This window comes from Vicia villosa, linkage group LG1 (assembly GCF_029867415.1).
Source record: "Vicia villosa cultivar HV-30 ecotype Madison, WI linkage group LG1, Vvil1.0, whole genome shotgun sequence".
NCBI classification, from domain to species: domain Eukaryota; kingdom Viridiplantae; phylum Streptophyta; class Magnoliopsida; order Fabales; family Fabaceae; genus Vicia; species Vicia villosa.
The window spans coordinates 157411745-157429487 of record NC_081180.1 but is presented as its reverse complement, the minus strand read 5'-3'; the positions used below and the strand labels follow the sequence as shown (position 1 = coordinate 157429487).

The following is a 17743-nucleotide window of genomic DNA, read 5'->3' as shown; positions in this document are numbered from 1 at the left end:
AGTGGGAGCAGTAGGTTCTGATGGGTATTCAACTTCTGGATATACCATATCTGATGCTTTCTCAGAGGAATTATCCCTTAACCAGTTGAATATTAACTGAAAGTCTCCAGTCATAACATGAAACTGAGGCTTCCAAACAACCATAGCAAGAGGCTGTACTTCCTCAAGTTCATCGACAAATTCTTTCTCTTCAAAACAATGCCTGCACCTGAGAGGACTGAACCAGAATTCTTCATAGGCCCTGAGAGTTCTAAGAGGACCTGGAGCTTCTGCTTCACACGCCTTCTGAAGCTTCAGAAACTCAGAGTTCATCTTTCTTTTGAAAACTCTCCAGAGATTTCTTAAAGCAACATCATCCATCCGGGCATGATGTGCTGCCTTCAAGGCTTCGAGGAAGTAGTGAGATGAGATGCAGATCCAGAGGAAAACAATTCTCTATCAACTTTCTCCCAATTAACTCTTCCAGGAAGAGCACCTGAGATTCCATCTGTGTCAGCAAGACCATACAGCTTCCTTATCATCTTCTCAGTCACAACAACTTCATGCCCTAATATGAAGGAGATGATAGCAGTTGGAGTGACTGTTGCATGAGTCCAGAAATCCTTAACCAAGAGAGGATAAACTGGTCCAACCAATCTTTCAAAGTAGTTTGACCAACCTTGTACCAGCATTGCAGCCTTGGTTTTGAAATCATGTTCCAAAAGATTTTCAAAATCCACCATAGTTTCGCAGAGAACTTCCAGTTCATCATAAGGGATATAACAAGTCTTCAAGGGAAGATAAGCATATTTTTGTTGAACAAGATGTGCCGAAGACATTTTGTGTTGAAAACTTGAGGATGAAATCAAGAATGCACTCTGAGATTCGGTTTAGAAACTAGGGTTTATGCAAAAACGCGAAAGAGAGAAATGAACGAAGGAGACAATGAATGAAGAGAGAGAATGTAAAGAGATGAAATGTTATGGAGATGTGTTTATAAAGGGACGGTTTTGAAACGAAATGCAATATGTGTTTGAATGAACAAAGTTACAGAATGAAAAAGAACAAATGCATTTAATGAAAGATGACGTTAGGAGAGATAACGTAATATTTGAAATGATTTGCACAGTTACCTAGGGCGGCGTCTCATCAACTGCACGCATGCTTGTCCAAATAGAGTGAACACGTGTTCATCTTCTGGAATAGCTGTGACAGTTGTTTTGCTTTAAAAGAGATTCTGAATCAACTTAGATAATGAAACGTTAGTAATAACAGAATCAGAACTTCTAATTGATCAACATCAGAATTTCTTATAAGAAGATAAGACAAAATCATTTCAGAACTAAACCATACGTCAGAACTTCTCATCTTCTCATTATGGGCATAAATCCATACTGATATTCTTCAGAATGAACTTAAACCTATCTTCAGCAAGGGGTTTTGTAAAGATATCAGCCCATTGATGGTCTGTATCCACAAAGTTTAAAGAGAGAGCACCCTTCTGAACATAGTCCCTAATGAAATGATGTTTAATCTCAATATGTTTAGCTTTGGAATGTAAGATTGGATTCTTAGATAAACAGATAGCAGAAGTATTATCACAGAAGATAGGAATGTTACTCTCATATATCTGATAATCTTCTAGTTGACTCTTCATCCAGAGCATCTGTGTACTACACCCAGCAGCAGCAACATATTCTGCTTCTGTTGTAGATAGGGCAAAGGTAGCTTGCTTCTTGCTGTATCAGGAGATCAGGTGACTTCCAAGAAATTGACAACTTCCAGAAGTACTTTTTCTTTCAACTCTATCTCCAGCGTAATCAGCATCACAGAATCCTACTAAGTTATAATCTTCAGACCTTCTGTAGACTAAACCAACATTAGTAGTACCTTTCAAATACCTCAGAATTCTCTTAACAGCTGTTAAGTGATATTCTCTAGGATCTGATTGTAATCTTGCACACAGACATACACTGAATAAAATGTCAGGCCTAGAAGCAGTAAGATATAAAAGAGATCCAATCATACCTCTGTAGAGCTTCTAATCTACCTTCTTACTTACCTCATCCTTACCTAGGACACACGTTGATGCATAGGAGTTTTGGCTTCTTTGCTTTCAGAAAGATTAAACTTCTTCAGAAGTTATTTCACGTACTTGGTTTGATGAACATACGTTCCATCAGAAGTTTGATTGATTTGAATCCTAAGAAATTAATTGAGTTCTCCCATCATGCTCATCACAATCTCAGCCTGCATAAACTTAGCAAACTCCTTTCCAAGTGTAGCATTAGAGGTTCCAAAGATAATATCATCAACATAAATTTGACAAATTAAAATATCTTTCTTAAAGGTTTTACAAAAAAGAGTAGTATCCACTTGTCCTCTAGTGAAACCATTATTCATAAGGAAAGAGCTTAATCTTTCACACCAAGCTCTAGGAGCTTGCTTCAATCCATATAATTATTTCTTTAATTTGAAAACATGTTCTGGAGACTTTGAGTCTTCAAAACCAGGAGGTTGGTGGACATAAACTTCCTCTTCTATATAACCATTTAAGAAAGCACTCTTAACATCCATCTGATATAGAGTAATGTTATGTTGAGTGGCAAAAGAAATCAATAAGCGAATAAATTCTAACCTGGCCACTGGTGTAAAGGTTTCTGTATAGTCTATGCCTTCTTGCTGACTATAACCCTGAGCAACTAGTGTGGCTTTGTTTCTTACAAATTCTCCTTTTTCGCTTAGCTTGTTTCTGAAGACCCACTTCGTACCAATGATGTTAAATCCTTTTGGTCTAGGAACGGGATCCCATACATCATTCCTTGTAAACTGATTAAGTTCTTCTTGCATGGCAATTATCCAGTCTGCATCCTCTAGAGCTTGATCAACAGAAGTTGGCTCGATCAGAGAAACGAGACCTAATTGACATTCTGCATTGTTCTTAAGGAATGCTCTTGTTCTGATAGGATCTTCTTTCTTTCCAAGAATGACATCTTCTGAGTGAGCAGCGGTGAGTCTGGAAGATCTTCTGATAGTTGGTTCTTCAGAAATTCTGAGATTTTCCAATGAAGCAGCAACTTGATCTTCTGACGCCTTGCTTCTGGGTTCTTCAGCTTCTGAGTCACAGACTTCAATATCTGCGAAATTCTCAAACTGTTTTGGATTTTCAAGACCAAGCTTATCATCAAATCTGATATTGATTGATTCTTCAACAATCAATGTTTCAATATTGTATACTTTGTAGCCTTTTGAGCGTTCAGAATATCCAAGAAGGAAACACTTCTGTGCCTTAGAATCAAACTTACTCAGATGATCCTTAGTGTTTAGAATATAGCAAAAACATCCAAATGGATGGAAGTAAGAAATGTTGGGCTTTCTGTTCTTCCACAATTCATAAGTTGTCTTATTAAGAATAGGTCTTACAGAGATTCTATTTTGAATATAACATGCAGTATTTATTGCTTCTGCCCAGAAATGCTTAGCCATATTGGTATCATTGATCATGGTTCTGTCCATTTCTTGTAGAGTCCTATTCTTTCGCTCTACAACTCCATTTTGCTGTGGAGTTCTAGGGCAAGAGAAATCATGGGCAATACCATTTTCTATGAAATAAATCTCAAAGAATCTGTTCTCAAATTCGCCACCATGATCACTTCTGACCTTTATGATTTTACTCTCTTTCTCAGATTGAATCTAAGTGTAGAAGTCAAAGAACACTGAATGAGACTCATCCTTGTGTTTCAAGAACTTTACCCATGTCCAACGGCTATAATCATCTACGATGACTAATCCATATTTCTTCCCTCTGACAGATGCTGTTTTGACTGGGCCAAACAGATCAATGTGCAGAAGTTCTAGCGGCCTAGAGGAAGAAACAACATTTTTAGACTTGAATGCAGGTTTGGAAAACTTCTCTTTCTGACATGCTTCGCAAAGAGCATCTGATTTATATTTCAGATTTGGGAGTCCTCTGACCAGATTTAGTTTGTTAATCTGAGAAATCTTTCTCAAACTAGCATGGCCTAATCTTCTGTGCCAGACCCATTGCTCTTCGCTAATAGACATAGGACAAGTTACCTTCTGATTCTTAAGATCTTGAAGATCAATCTTATAAATGTTGTTATTTCTCTTGCCTGTAAATAGGATTGAGCCATCCTTCTGACTTACAGCTTTGCAAGACTTTTGATTGAAGATTATGTCATAACCATTGTCACTTAATTGACTTATGGACAATAAGTTATGAGCTAATCCTTCTACAAGAAGTACATTAGATATGGAAGGAGAGTTACCAGTACTTATGGTTCCTGAGCCAATAATCTTGCCCTTCTGATCTCCTCCAAACTTGACTTCTCCAGTGGACTTAAGCACCAGGTCTTGAAACATAGACCTTTTTCCCGTCATGTGCCGCGAGCACCCAGAGTCCAGGTACCATGACATGTTTAGCTTTTTCTTCTTTGCTGCCAAGGATATCTGCAACAAAAATTATCTTCTCCTTAGGTACCCACATTTTCTTGGGTCCTTTCTTGTTAGTTTTCCTCAAGTTCTGATTGAACTTGGGTTTAGCATGGTAAACAACAGGAGGTACAGCATGATATTCCTTAGGTTGAGCAACATGATATTTTCTATTTTGAGTCACATGCTTCTTAGTGTGTGTAACGTGAAAGCTTTTAGCATGTGAGGTGAGCCTAATATCATGGGAGTGGCCATACTTGAACTGATCATACAATGGCTTGTATGTGATTTTCATATCATCTACGGGTTCAAGTTTGTATGGGGTTTCACCCTCATAACCTATGCCAACTCTCTTGTTTCCACTCACAGCATATATCATAGAGGCAAGTTGACTTCTACCAATACCTCTAGATAAGAATTTCTTGAAACTCAAGTCATATTCTTTAAGAATATTGTTCAAGCTTGGAATAAATTTTTACGAACCAGAAGATGACTCGGCATCTTTGGATAGTTTTAAAACTTTTTCTTTAAGTTCAGAATTTTCTAATTCAAGCTTCTTAGTTTCAGATACAAATAGCTTTCTCATCTTTTTGTACTTGATACTAAGCTTAGCCTTGATTTCAAGAATTTCAGCTAATTCTGGAAGCTAGTTCATCTCTAGATAGATCAGAAAATACCTCTTTAGAGTCAGAGTCTGATTCTGATGTAGATTCTGATTCAGCATCCACAGTAGCCATCAGCGTAATGTTTGCCTGCTCGCCTTTAGAGTCTGATTCTGATTCTGATGAATCTGAATCATCCCAAGTTGCCATAAGACCTTTCTTCTTATAAAACTTCTTCTTGGGCTTCTCCCTCTGAAGCTTTGGGCACTCATTCTTGTAGTGACCTGGCTCATTGCATTCGAAGCACGTGACCTTCTTCTTGTCATTTCTTCTACTTCCAGAAGATTCTCCTCTTTCAGGCTTTCTAGAACTTTTGAAGTTCTTGAACTTCCTTTGCTTACTCTTCCAGAGTTGGTTTACCCTTCTGGAGATCATGGGCAGTTCATCTTCTTCCTCTTCTGATTCTGATTCTTCAGAATCTTCTTCTTCTGCCTGAAAAGCGTTAGTGCATTTTTTTTCAAATATTTTAATGCAATAGACTTACCTTTCTTCTGAGGTTCATTAGCATCCAGCTCAATTTCATGACTCCTCAAGGCGCTGATCAGTTCTTCCAAAGAGACTTCATTTAGATTCTTTGCTATCTTGAATGCAGTCACCATTGGGCCCTGTCTTCTGGGCAAGCTTCTGATTATCTTCTTGACATGATCAGCCTTTGTATATCCCTTGTCAAGCACTCTTAATCCAGCAGTCAAGGTTTGAAATCTTGAGAACATTGTTTCAATGTTTTCATCATCCTCCATCTTGAAGGCTTCATACTTCTGGATTAATGCCAGAGCTTTGGTCTCTTTGACTTGGGCATTTCCTTCGTGAGTCATCTTTAATGATTCAAAGATGTCATGGGCAGTATCTCTGTTTGATATCTTCTCATATTCAGAATGAGAAATAGCATTCAGCAGAATAGTCCTAGACTTATGATGATTTTTAAATTGTTTCTTTTGATCATCACTCATCTCTTGTCTTGACATCTTTGCTCCACTAGAATTCACTGGATGTTTGTAACCATCCACAAGCAAGTCCCACAAATCACCATCTAGACCAAGAAAGTAACTTTCCAATCTATCTTTCCAGTATTCAAAGTTTTCACCATCAAATACTGGTGGTCTAGAGTAGTCATTGTTTCCATTTCCATTGTTTTGCTTAGCAGAGCTAGATGTAGATGTATCTTTTTCACTAGCCATTTAAGCTATGTGTTTTTCTCTTCCTGAATCTTTTCTAACACGGTTAAGTGCTTGCACCTTAGAACCGGTGCTCTGATGCCAATTGAAGGATAGAAAAACACTTAGAAAGGGGGGTTTGAATAAGTGTGACTTTAAAAACTCTTAAGATAAAAAAAAATAACACAGTTATTTTTATCCTGGTTCGTTGTTAACGAAACTACTCCAGTCCACCCCCTTAGAGTGATTTACCTCAACTGAGGATTTAATCCACTAATCAATCTTGATTACAATGGTTTTCCACTTAGATACCCTCTAAGTATTCTAGAGTGTTCTGATCACAGCTTGATCACTCTAGGAAATACACCACTTAGAAACTTCTAAGTCTTCTAGAGTCTACTGATCACAACTTGATCACTCTAGGAACCTTTTACAAATCAATGCAAAATAAATGTTTACAAGAGTATTCAAATGCTTCTTATAAAGCTATAATTACAACTGTGATATTTCTCTTAAGTTCTAAGCTTAAATCTCACTAAGATATTACAAGTGAAGTGAGGTTGAAGATGAAGTTTGAGAGCTTTTCAAATTGACAGCGTTTCTGTATTTTGCGCAAGAGTTGTGTTTTCAGCTTCTCATCCGAACTTCTATTTATAGGCGTTATGAGAAGATGACCGTTGGGAGCATTTAATGCGTTGCGTGATCCGTACAGCTTTGCATTTAATGTTTCACTCTTTTGTCAACTACCTTGAGCCTTGCTTTTCCTGCTTTTACTGACTTTGCCTTTAATAGCTTCTAACGTTCCTTTTGTCAGTCAGCGTAGCCTGTCATCTTGTACTTGCTTCTGATCTGATCTTTCTAGATACAACGTTTGAATATCAGAGTCATTTAGCTTGGTGCAGAGCATCTTCTTGTCTTCTTACTTTGAAGTGCTTCTAGCGTGATACCATAAGAACTTCAGTGCTTCTGCTTCTGAACTCAAGTTCTTCTGATGCTTCATAGACCATGTTCTGATTCTACTTGACCATCTTCTGATGTCTTGCGAGAGCATGTTCTGATGTTACATACTTGAACCTTCTGAGTCAGTGCTTCTTGCGCTGAATTGTGCATACTCTTTATATATTTCCTGAAATGGAAAATGCATAGGATTAGGGTACCACATTGTCTTATACAAAATTCATATATAATGTTATCATCAAAACTAAGAATATTGATCATAACAATTTTTGTTCTAACAACTGAGTCATACCAAAGACACATGTTAGATCATTCATGATATGCCCTCGTAGGAAGAAAATAATAGAAATTGGAATACTAGGGGAGCATAACATGGGTAAGTTCTAAATCATTTCCATTATGAAATAAGTAAATGGAAGCTTTACAAAACAAATCTTAAACAAACCATTGTTACACCTATTGCAACTCAAAAAAAAAAATTCATGCTCTAAACAATAGCAAGGAAAAACTAAAATTCATGAATTATTGACACAAGAGCATATGACCACATGACCGAAGCCTTAATTTTTTTTAATAATTATTCTCCATGCCAAAATAATTTTATCTTTCAATTAACCGATAGTACTCTTTAAAAGATCATGGGTAAAGGTTATGTAATTATCTCCCTAAATATTACCCAAAATTCAGTCATCCATGTTTCTAACTCTTGTATAATAAATCCTAAGGCTAGTGAAAATTCTACAATATTTGTCAAAACATATAATCCCTCCAAAAAAAATCCCCTTATTCATTGTGACATTTAAGGACCATCATAGATCATCAATGTTACCAAATTAAGATGGTTTGTCTGTTTTATTAATGACCATACCCGAATCACTTGGGATTACCTTATGAAGAAAAATTAGAAGTTGATAGGTTATTTGAATTTTGTATAACATGGTTCAAACACAATTTCAAAGAAAATTTAAAGTGCTAATGAGTGATAATGATCTAGGGCACTATAAATATGCACGGAATACATACCTCCTGCAAAATTGAATCATACACTTGAGTTAATGTGGGGATACACCCTAATAAAATAATATTACCAAGAGAAAAAATAAACTCATACTAGAAGTGAATTGATCCCTTATTCTAATTAAATGTACCCAACATCATACAAACTACTAAATCCCTCATCATATCAATATCGGAATGATAGTTGTCTACCACCCAAATTGAGGAGGAATATTGAAGAGTGTCTAAAACATATGGCTATGATTAATATTAAGTTGTTACAAAACTGTGATTGTGCAAGAATTACACATACTAAAGTAAACAGAATTATTCTTAAGTAATGTTATTTAGGTAGCAACACTTAGGATAATTATTTTCTTGATTTTTAGGTTTGATTCCTATACATATTTAGTTTCTTGTATTCTGTTTATACTTCACTTGAATTAGTTCAAATAGAAATGAAATATACCTAAAAGAAATGAAAAATACCACTAAATTCTACACAAATTTAATATAAAAAAATTCAATTCACTTGATTTTTATCGTGAAAATATAAGGTATGCTCCTTTTTGTTCTTTACATTTATTGAACACTTTATATTTCCTCTTTAATGCATGAAAAATATTGCATTTTATTAACATAAGGAAAAGTCTTGAGAGGCTCATGAAAAATAGTACAAGGTTTTGAGCGCGAGAGCCAATCTCCACTGAGGAATTTTTTATCACCTTGTGTCAACAAGACATATTTAATGAAATATATCTCATCAAGAGAACTCTAAATTAAACAATTACACATCATAGGCAAATGATGTCTATGTTGTGTGTGGTAGTCGATCAGCCAAATAGAAGTACATATGCCCCATAGCTCCAGTGAGAAATTCATTTTTATATCTGGATTCCATTGTCACAATTTCCCCATCATTAATCTTGATTGAACCTGGTTTTGGATAACATACAGACATTCCAACAGCGTATCCTTCCTCATTTCCTGCTTCATTTCCCGTTCCGTATCTTGGTGTTGATGTACATAATGTCCTTCCATCCTAATTTATTAATCGAAAAAAATAAATGACTTAATAAATAGTAGTCATGCATGCACTATCGCAAGATTAATTTGTCTATATACAAAATCAAGAAAAATAAATATCATGTAAGAAACATAATGAATTTTAATAAAACTCAGTCAAACTTATATTCAACTCTACCTGTCCATATAGTGTCGCATTAACAACACCAGTATGTGCATGAGCAGTGCCGTATATAAGATAACCACCTTTTTTCATAGGGATGCTTGCTTTCTGAACATGGACAAGGTCACTGCTTTTATTTTCTGGAATAGTATACTCAGTCTGTATCATATTAAAAAATATTTGTTAATCACTCTCTCTCGACGTAAAAAGTAATTAAAAACAATTATCATAAGACCTTAGAGCCCAATTATATTATGATAATAACAAGAGTTTTCTTAAACTTCTTTTTGATTATGACTAAGCTAAATCACCTATGCTATGTCTTTATCATGATAATTTAATAGACCACGAAATTAAAAAAATTAAATAATGTATTTACCAGACAATCATGGATTGTTTCAGAACCATTTATGATGACTCGGTCAGTGGAATCTAATATATAAAATTTAACAGGAATTTGATGTTTGTCCCAGTCAACCCATGTTATTTTGTATTTTAAAGCAAGCTTTCGCCTTGGTGCTTGAAATCCTTTTTTCAATCTGCATTGGAAGTTGTTTTTACAACAAAATACTCCTCCTATATATTTGGAGGACAATGGCTTTCCATGGATGTCATATGTCGTGTTATAAAAATTCTCTGGGAGATTAAATTGGTCACACCTACATTCACTACAACTTTTTCTATTTTCTGTTCCACGTGTATCAATGACCATGATATTAAATAACCATTTCTCTTCCCAACCCTTTGTAATATTGGCAGGGTTTCCAAGTTCAACGGCAAAAGGATCTGGAAGTTTTGAACTTGTTCCTCGTGTTTCACTTCCCAAACCCCATATATGTGGAAGTATACCGCCATTGCAAGCTCCATCGTTTCTTAAGAAAATGGGATCCTCAAAAGGTTTGGTATGATCAGTATAATTGTGTGATTTATTCTTATCCTTACTTACATGAAATTTAACAGCAAACCAATGATGGATGTATGTTTCATACAAGGGAACCGAATTCCCTTGTTCATCAACTAGATCAACATCAAAGCTCTTGACTCCAATATGACCATTTGGAAATTCAATATCGAATATATTTGTAGCTATAACATCCCCAGGGCCCACTTCAAACTTTTTTGACCAATATATTGCTGATTTGATAATTTGTGGAGAATTTTGTATGTGTGAGTAAGTTGTACTTGACAACATCACCATCATTGGTAACAAAAATATAAATGCTTTGGAGATTAATATCATGTTTACCTACACATAAATTATTATTGTTACATATTAAATATGAATAATAAAATAATAGATAAATATTTAAATAAGAGTTTGAAAAGTGTGGACGTTAATCGGAAGGAAATGTATACCATATAATGAATCATAATGAAGGCTTCCACTTTATCAAACTTTCAATAAATTCAAAATTGAAATTGGTTGAATGTAGCTTTGTGAAGATGTGAGAGTCATGCATGTTTTCTAATTTTATAGTAAAAAAATATAAAGTTGTCATAACTTTAAAAAAAGTTAAAACTCATATTTGTTTTTGCTAACGGTTTTGCTAGCTTGGTATATATGTTAAATCATGTTTTTTTGGGTGTTTGAGGTGTTTTTTTATTTATAAATAAGTATTTTTAACAAAATTAACAAGTTTGCTAAGAATTAATTGAATATCTAAAAAACAAATTTGTTTTAGAAACTCTTTTTAAATATAGCAAATTTATGTCAAATTTAGTTTATATCTAAAAAGAAAATATAACAGGAAATTATTATATATATTTGTAATAGAAAATATATACTTGTATCATTATTATATATAACAGGAAATTATTATATATATTATACATATTAATTGTTGGATTGAATAATGAGTCCCTTTGTGATTCCACCCTTTTAATCAAAGAATGACTAATACATTCCATGTCCATGTTGTAAAATAAAAAATGTTATATTAAAAGGATGACTAATACATTTGATTATGAAAAAGGTTGGCTAAAATCTAACTCCTAATAGGTTACTATATCTTTTAAATCTCCAAATCTTATCCTGTGAAAAATTAAACTTAGATTTTGTTAGTCATGAAATTTTTTTAGTTTTTTTTTATGCTACTACACTCTTTTCCCTTTAACCATGGTTTTATTTCATTGAGTTTTATGGTAAGGTTTTGAATAAGGTATTTGTTGTATAACCTCTTGTCTGTTATCTTTGGACTTGGGTATTGGTCTATGTTGACAACTGTCAGCGGAAGAGAGATAGAATTTCCATATATATAAAACTATTTGATATATTTTGAATAATGGAAAAATAAACGTAAAATTACATAATAGGTTCTAAATACATGGGACTTATATAGGTAAGTTGCAAAAGTGAAATACATGAGAATTGAAAAATGTTTGCATATTTGCATCTTTTACCCTCCTTTTTGATCACTCTATCTAACTTAGAAGGAGTATCATCACTCAAAAAATATATTGTTTTGTTTCTTTTACCACCCCCCCTAAGAGATGCATTGTCATCATAAAAAATGGCGAGAATGTGGAACCTTATTTTGTAGGTAATAGGTTTTTATTTTAATAATGACAACTAAAACTATGATGAATTGTAAAAGATTAGAAAAGCAAGATAACATAAACATGACGACACATGAAAAGAATATATGATATTCAGCATAGTAAAGATGCAACAATTGGGAAATTCAATAAATGCACTTAAGAGGTTAAAGATGCAAACCATGGGTTTGATAAAAGGATTGACAAAGTTTCAGACTGATAACACGATTTTATATCGTATATTTAGCTCGAAATCCGTAGATATTTATAGCATTTTCAGTTTATTATATTGTTTTATTACGATATTATGCGAGTATTTGCTTTGTTTCAGGTTTTACTCTCTTATTGAGACTATTTGTGAAAAGGAGAGGAAATGGAGCTAAAATGACCACTATTTGTGCCTAAAAGATGAAAAAGGGGTGCTGAAGTGAAAAAAAAGGTGCAAAAAGGAGACCCAAATGTGCAAAGCCATGACCCAGCCCACGAAGGATCAATTGTGCGTGGCCCAATTCATCCAAGCAAGTGGAGACGCACGTCTCCAACGTTCTTCTGCCACGTCACCAAGAGGAGACGCCCGTCTCCAGCTCTCCCTATATTTTCTCCACTTGAGACGCACGTCTCAAGTCGTGTGCTGAGTCTCCCTAAAGAAGTGGAGACGTGCGTCTCCAAGCCCCAGTCTGAGAAGTTCCTACTTTCACGCATTCCAACTGCAAAGGCTCGCCTATAAATAGAGGCAGCCACTTCACTTCAAACTGTCCGATTTCCTGCTAACGAAGTGCTGCCGAAATTGTACCGCATTTGCTATTTTTCTTCCTGCTTTCATTTAAACAGTCTTATTTTCTCATAACAATTTATACACCGGAAATTGTTGTGAACCTTTTATAAATCTAGCCTTACGTTAGATTTATCGTTTTAATTCCTTGTTTTTAATTTCTGTCCGTTTAATTCCGAAGAACGATCCAGCCAACCTGTGGTGGAAGTTCATACTTCAAGATTCAATTGCAATTTATTTTATTCAGGTTTATTATTTACCGTCTTTATTTATATTATTATTTCATGATATATTATATGCCATTTAACATGCCTTTTATTATAAGCCAAATTAATTTATGCATGCTTAACCGTATTAATATGTCTGGCTAATTAACTAAGATATCGGTATGTAAAGTAAGTTAACTGTGGGATCCGAAATAAATTGGCTTAATTATATTTTATTAAATATCACTTGTTTTTGGTTTGTATGTCTAATTTAATTAGTAAGTCTTAAAACCAATAGAGCGAAAGTTTGAGGGGTTAAGACGGTCAAAGGTTAAAATCAATAGAGCGAAAGTTTGAGATCTTTAACTGGATAGTAGACATAGGACATCAGTTTTAAGGATGGCGAAAGCGTATTAAAACTAATTAGAACTTATTTATTTTCAAAAAATGTTTTTACACCCGAGCGGGATGGCAAATGCGTACGTTAGGGATATTAGCATGTTCCGAGTCAACAGAGCGAAAGTTTGAGATTAGGGGATTTAAATAGATAACGACTTCATAAAACAAGCATTTTATTAATTACATTGTTTCCAAAAAGCTTTTCTAAAATCTAATGGGATGGCGAAAGCGTACATTACGAGTTAGGATAGTAATCTAAATCAACAGAGCGAAAGTTTGAGAGGAGGATTTTTAATCAATTGAATTAATAAAGATTTTTAATCGAATTATGCATTAGCCAATGGACCTTCGGATCACCTTAAGTTAAACGAAATACATACTGATATCCGTCTATTATTATATTTCTTAATATTCACAATCACTTTCCCTTAGGAACAATCAAAATATTAGTAGCCTTAGCTTTACATAGTAACCTTGATAACGGTAGATCGATTCATAGTCCCTGTGGATTCGATATCTTTTAAAACTACACGACACGACTGTGCACTTGCAGTCATCAGATTTATAGACACGTAAAGCCGCGATCACAGACATCAACAAAGGTTCAGACAAAGGCAGACAAACATATTACATCTAAAGCCTCAAAAGAAATCTTGTACCAAGTTTTAACATAAAAGAATCTATCAGCCAAGGCTTAGTGGAGTCAATCTCCAAATTTAGTAAGTGAGTAAAACTTTTGTAAAAGCAAAAGTTTCTTCAGTATAGAAGTAGTTGGCTATAGACACACACACACACACACACACACACACACACACACACACTTAAAACCTTTTGATAAAATGTTTTTGAAAAGAATAAACCTTGAGAATTATATAGAGAAGTTTCATAGAAAGAGATGTGAGCATTCAAAATGCCAAAAAATAATTTTTAACTGGTTTTAATCGATTAGACTGGCGTGCTTTTGAGGTAAAAAGTTGTGTGAATGCACTCAATCGATTAACAATAACTATATATAAACTCTTACCTATTTTTGAACTCGTATCCATTATATTTTAATGATTTAATCGATTGGTTTAATCGATTAATAACTGTAATTTTTTATTTAATGATGTTTTCTCTTTTGAAGGATTTCAAGCCTATAAATAAAGGCATCATTTCTCGTTTCATTTCATCCAGAACTCGATTTGTGTATTGACACACATGCTCTCTCGCACTGCTACTATGTTAGGATATCTAGCATATCTTGAGGGGGAGCTGTTGACCCTGATTTTTTACCTTGTTTGTGCTTTCTGATGCTGCTATTCTTTTGATGCAAGGATTATTTGGTTGTTTTATCCAATATGTGCCAAAGGGGGATATTGTAGTTTCTTTGTGGTTGGCAAGAATTTTGGTAAAACCAACCTGGCTGAAACATGTTGAATATAAAGCAATATCATTCAGATTTCAACATCTTAAACAAGATGTCACAACATCTCAGGTGTGACATCGTGTTTAATGAGGTGTGCATGCTGGATTTGATCTATCAAGATATATTAGGAGATTTGTTAGCTATAGAATATTGTGGAATATTCAGTTAGCTTATGTGCATTCAAGATCAAATAAATCAGAGATATTTGTTGGTTTTCACAATCTCTATAATTGGAGACAATTTAGGAAAGATTGGATGGAAAACCTATTTTCTTGGAGATCAAGCAACAGACTTTGTGCAGCCTTCTTGCTGCGGTTTTAGGCCCAATTCAGTCAATACTAATGTTATAAATTGACTGGCCTATACCTAGTTTTAAGTGGAACTGACTGATATTTGTGTTTTAGGGTTACAAGAATCCTTATTTTGTTAGTTGTGTTGTAAGTTCCATATGTGTGCATTCACAAACCTGTAGGTGTTGAATGCTGGTTTAATCTTCGAAGCTGTTAAGCAAGGAGAGTAGTGTCATTCTCATAAGCTTTTAAGCATTGAGAATTGTGTGTCTTGGAAGAGTGTCTTCTATAGTTTATTGTTTGTGTTGTTTTGTCACAGGGTGTTGTGATTGAGGGGATTTGAGGAGGGTGTAACACCCCAAATCTATCCTTCGAATATTAATAAAATTAGAGTACGGAAAATTTTAATCATACAAGGGATGTCACATTTACTTCACATGAGTAACAATTATATAGATACATAACACTTAGATCATGGAGGAACTCATAACAATGTATTTCAATTAAACCAATTGAATCCACTAAACAGCGGAAACATATTTTCAACAGTAACAACTTTACTTCTTTACTCGACGGAAACAACTTCGAATATTATTATTAATCACTTAATCCAGTATTCACATTATTCATAAACTTCAACAACTTAAGCAACGGAAACAATTAATAATAACATTCATCCCCCCGAGTGCTACGTATCAGAGCAAGACCCTCTTGACTTATCAAAAAGAAACTTAACGACTTCATAAAAATACTTCAATATCCACAACTATACTGAGTACCTGTCCATTTCCCATGGTATGGGAAACATCAGCAGAAGGGGTGAGATATCGAAAAATATAAACAGAAGAATGATCATCAATATGTATTAAATGAGAATCATACAATTTTACTACTATTACAACAACATAATAACAACAAATTTATCATGACAACTTAATAACAACAGCTACTCAATAACAACAACAACTTATACAACTACAACAACTTAATAACAACAACTTAATAGTAACAACAAAATAACATACAACTCGTTATGCGACTCAACTATGCATATGCATGTGGTACCATTGGAGTAGAACTCCCAACTTAAAACATGCTAGGTTATCGAGCGATCAACAAGGCATAAGCCTTCAACTTAATTTTGCCAATCCAAGCCAACGTGGTGAGCATAGCTCCAACTTAAGAATTTTCCAATCCAGGCCAACTTAGTATGCAAATCTCATGAATGCAACAATCACAAAAAACAACAATCAACGTCATAACATAACAACTTATCCACATTGTACCAATACAAGAGGCACTCAACGTCGCTTCAACACTGGCCATAGGCCTACAACTTAATCAATTTATCAACAACAATTTATAACAACAACAACTCAACAAGAACAACCAATATTTGGAACAACTCAATTCAAACCACATTAGTTATAAAACACGCAACTTAAGTTGTCCGTAAACCGGAACAATTCAACTTATTCAACTATACCTGATGTAATACGGTGAACTGACCTTTTATTGAAATGTGCGGATAGCAAGAGTCGCCACCGACTTTTATATTATCCAAATTAACAGAAAGGCTAAAAGAACAGGAAAAACCTTTTAAATAAAAACTGAGTTCGGGGGGTAATTTATGCAAAGGGAAGGTGTAAGGCACCCTTTGCATCCATGGTTTTCCATGGGCTCTTAATTGCTTTGCTCTTTAGTTTTGAAGCCAAAAGTTTCAGAAATGTAGAAGAAGGAGAAATAAGGACTTTAACTCGTAAATGAGCGTAGCCTTTTTGAAGGTTTATGAAAAAGTGTAAGAAAAAGATTTAAACCAGAGCAAAGCAATTAGGGGCTATTACCTGGTTAGATGAAAAATGTTCTTTTTAGCCTTTCAGGGCTATCCCTACCATAATAGGGTAAGGAAGTCCTTTGATTTGGAGGTTGAAGGGTCGTCGAATTATCGTTCGCCGAAGACTGTCCCTAGCCATAGTGGGGCAGGTAGTCTAAGGGAAGGATCAGAATAGCCATTTTTCATTTAGGCAACCAGAGGATACCTCAGCCCTTCGTAGGCAACTTCCGAGGGACGAGATCATATTTAGTGTATCGAAGGCAGCATCATTAGGGACTTATGATCTTTGCATTAGTCGAGGCAACATGGCTGAGGTATCCTCGTATTCGAGGGACACGGCTATTCTGCAAGAAAACACAAGGCAACAAGGCAACAGGCAACAGGCAACAGGCAACAAGAGGGGTACCATAAAAGGGTGCGTGGGTGCAACAATCATGTGATCAAATTCAATTATATTATCTTGTAATTAAGTGATTCTAATTGGATTAACAGGCTTGCACTCCCTAAGATTACTAACCACACAATAATATATCACAATGTTAAGTGCCTTCAAGGCCAAACAATACAGCCTCAAAGCAGTTACAAATATATGGGGAAGGGAAAAAGAAACCAGTGGATCTGAGTCAAGTAATAATATAAAATAAATGAGGTCAAGATTTAGGGTTACCGACTATTGAGCTTTGGCGGTTGGCCAACCCTGAAATTTGGGAAAAGAGAAAACAAATACGAAGGGGTGAGTGTATGGACAATTCATTTGCCAAAAAGGTAAAAAATAAATAAAAAGGAAGAATAATTAAATTAACCTAAAGGCAAAATAAAAGAAGTTGAATCGAGACTTAGCTTTGATTTGATATGGTTGGTAGTCGGAGGTAGCCTCGAGGTTAACCCTGAAAAATGGGCAAAAATAGGC

General features: G+C 34.8%; 1 protein-coding gene across 1 annotated transcript; it reads right to left on the bottom strand.

Moving 5' to 3' along the window:
* Nucleotides 1-9011: 9011 nt before the first annotated feature.
* LOC131619478 (uncharacterized) lies at nt 9012-10629 on the bottom strand. Its single transcript, XM_058890568.1, has 3 exons — nt 9769-10629; nt 9405-9548; nt 9012-9242 (listed from the first exon to the last, which is right to left on the bottom strand). The coding sequence occupies exons 1-3, from the start codon at nt 10627-10629 to the stop codon at nt 9012-9014; spliced, it is 1236 nt and encodes a 411-aa protein (XP_058746551.1).
* Between the last annotated feature and the right edge of the window lie 7114 nt (nt 10630-17743).

Coding starts and splice junctions, on each gene's coding strand:
- LOC131619478 (XM_058890568.1), bottom strand. CDS start 10,629: ATGATATTAATCTCCAAAGCATTTATATTTTTGTTACCAATGATGGTG. Junction 9,549..9,768: donor AAACAATCCATGATTGTCTG/GTAAATACATTA, acceptor AATATGATACAG/ACTGAGTATACTATTCCAGA. Junction 9,243..9,404: donor ATGCGACACTATATGGACAG/GTAGAGTTGAAT, acceptor TTAATAAATTAG/GATGGAAGGACATTATGTAC.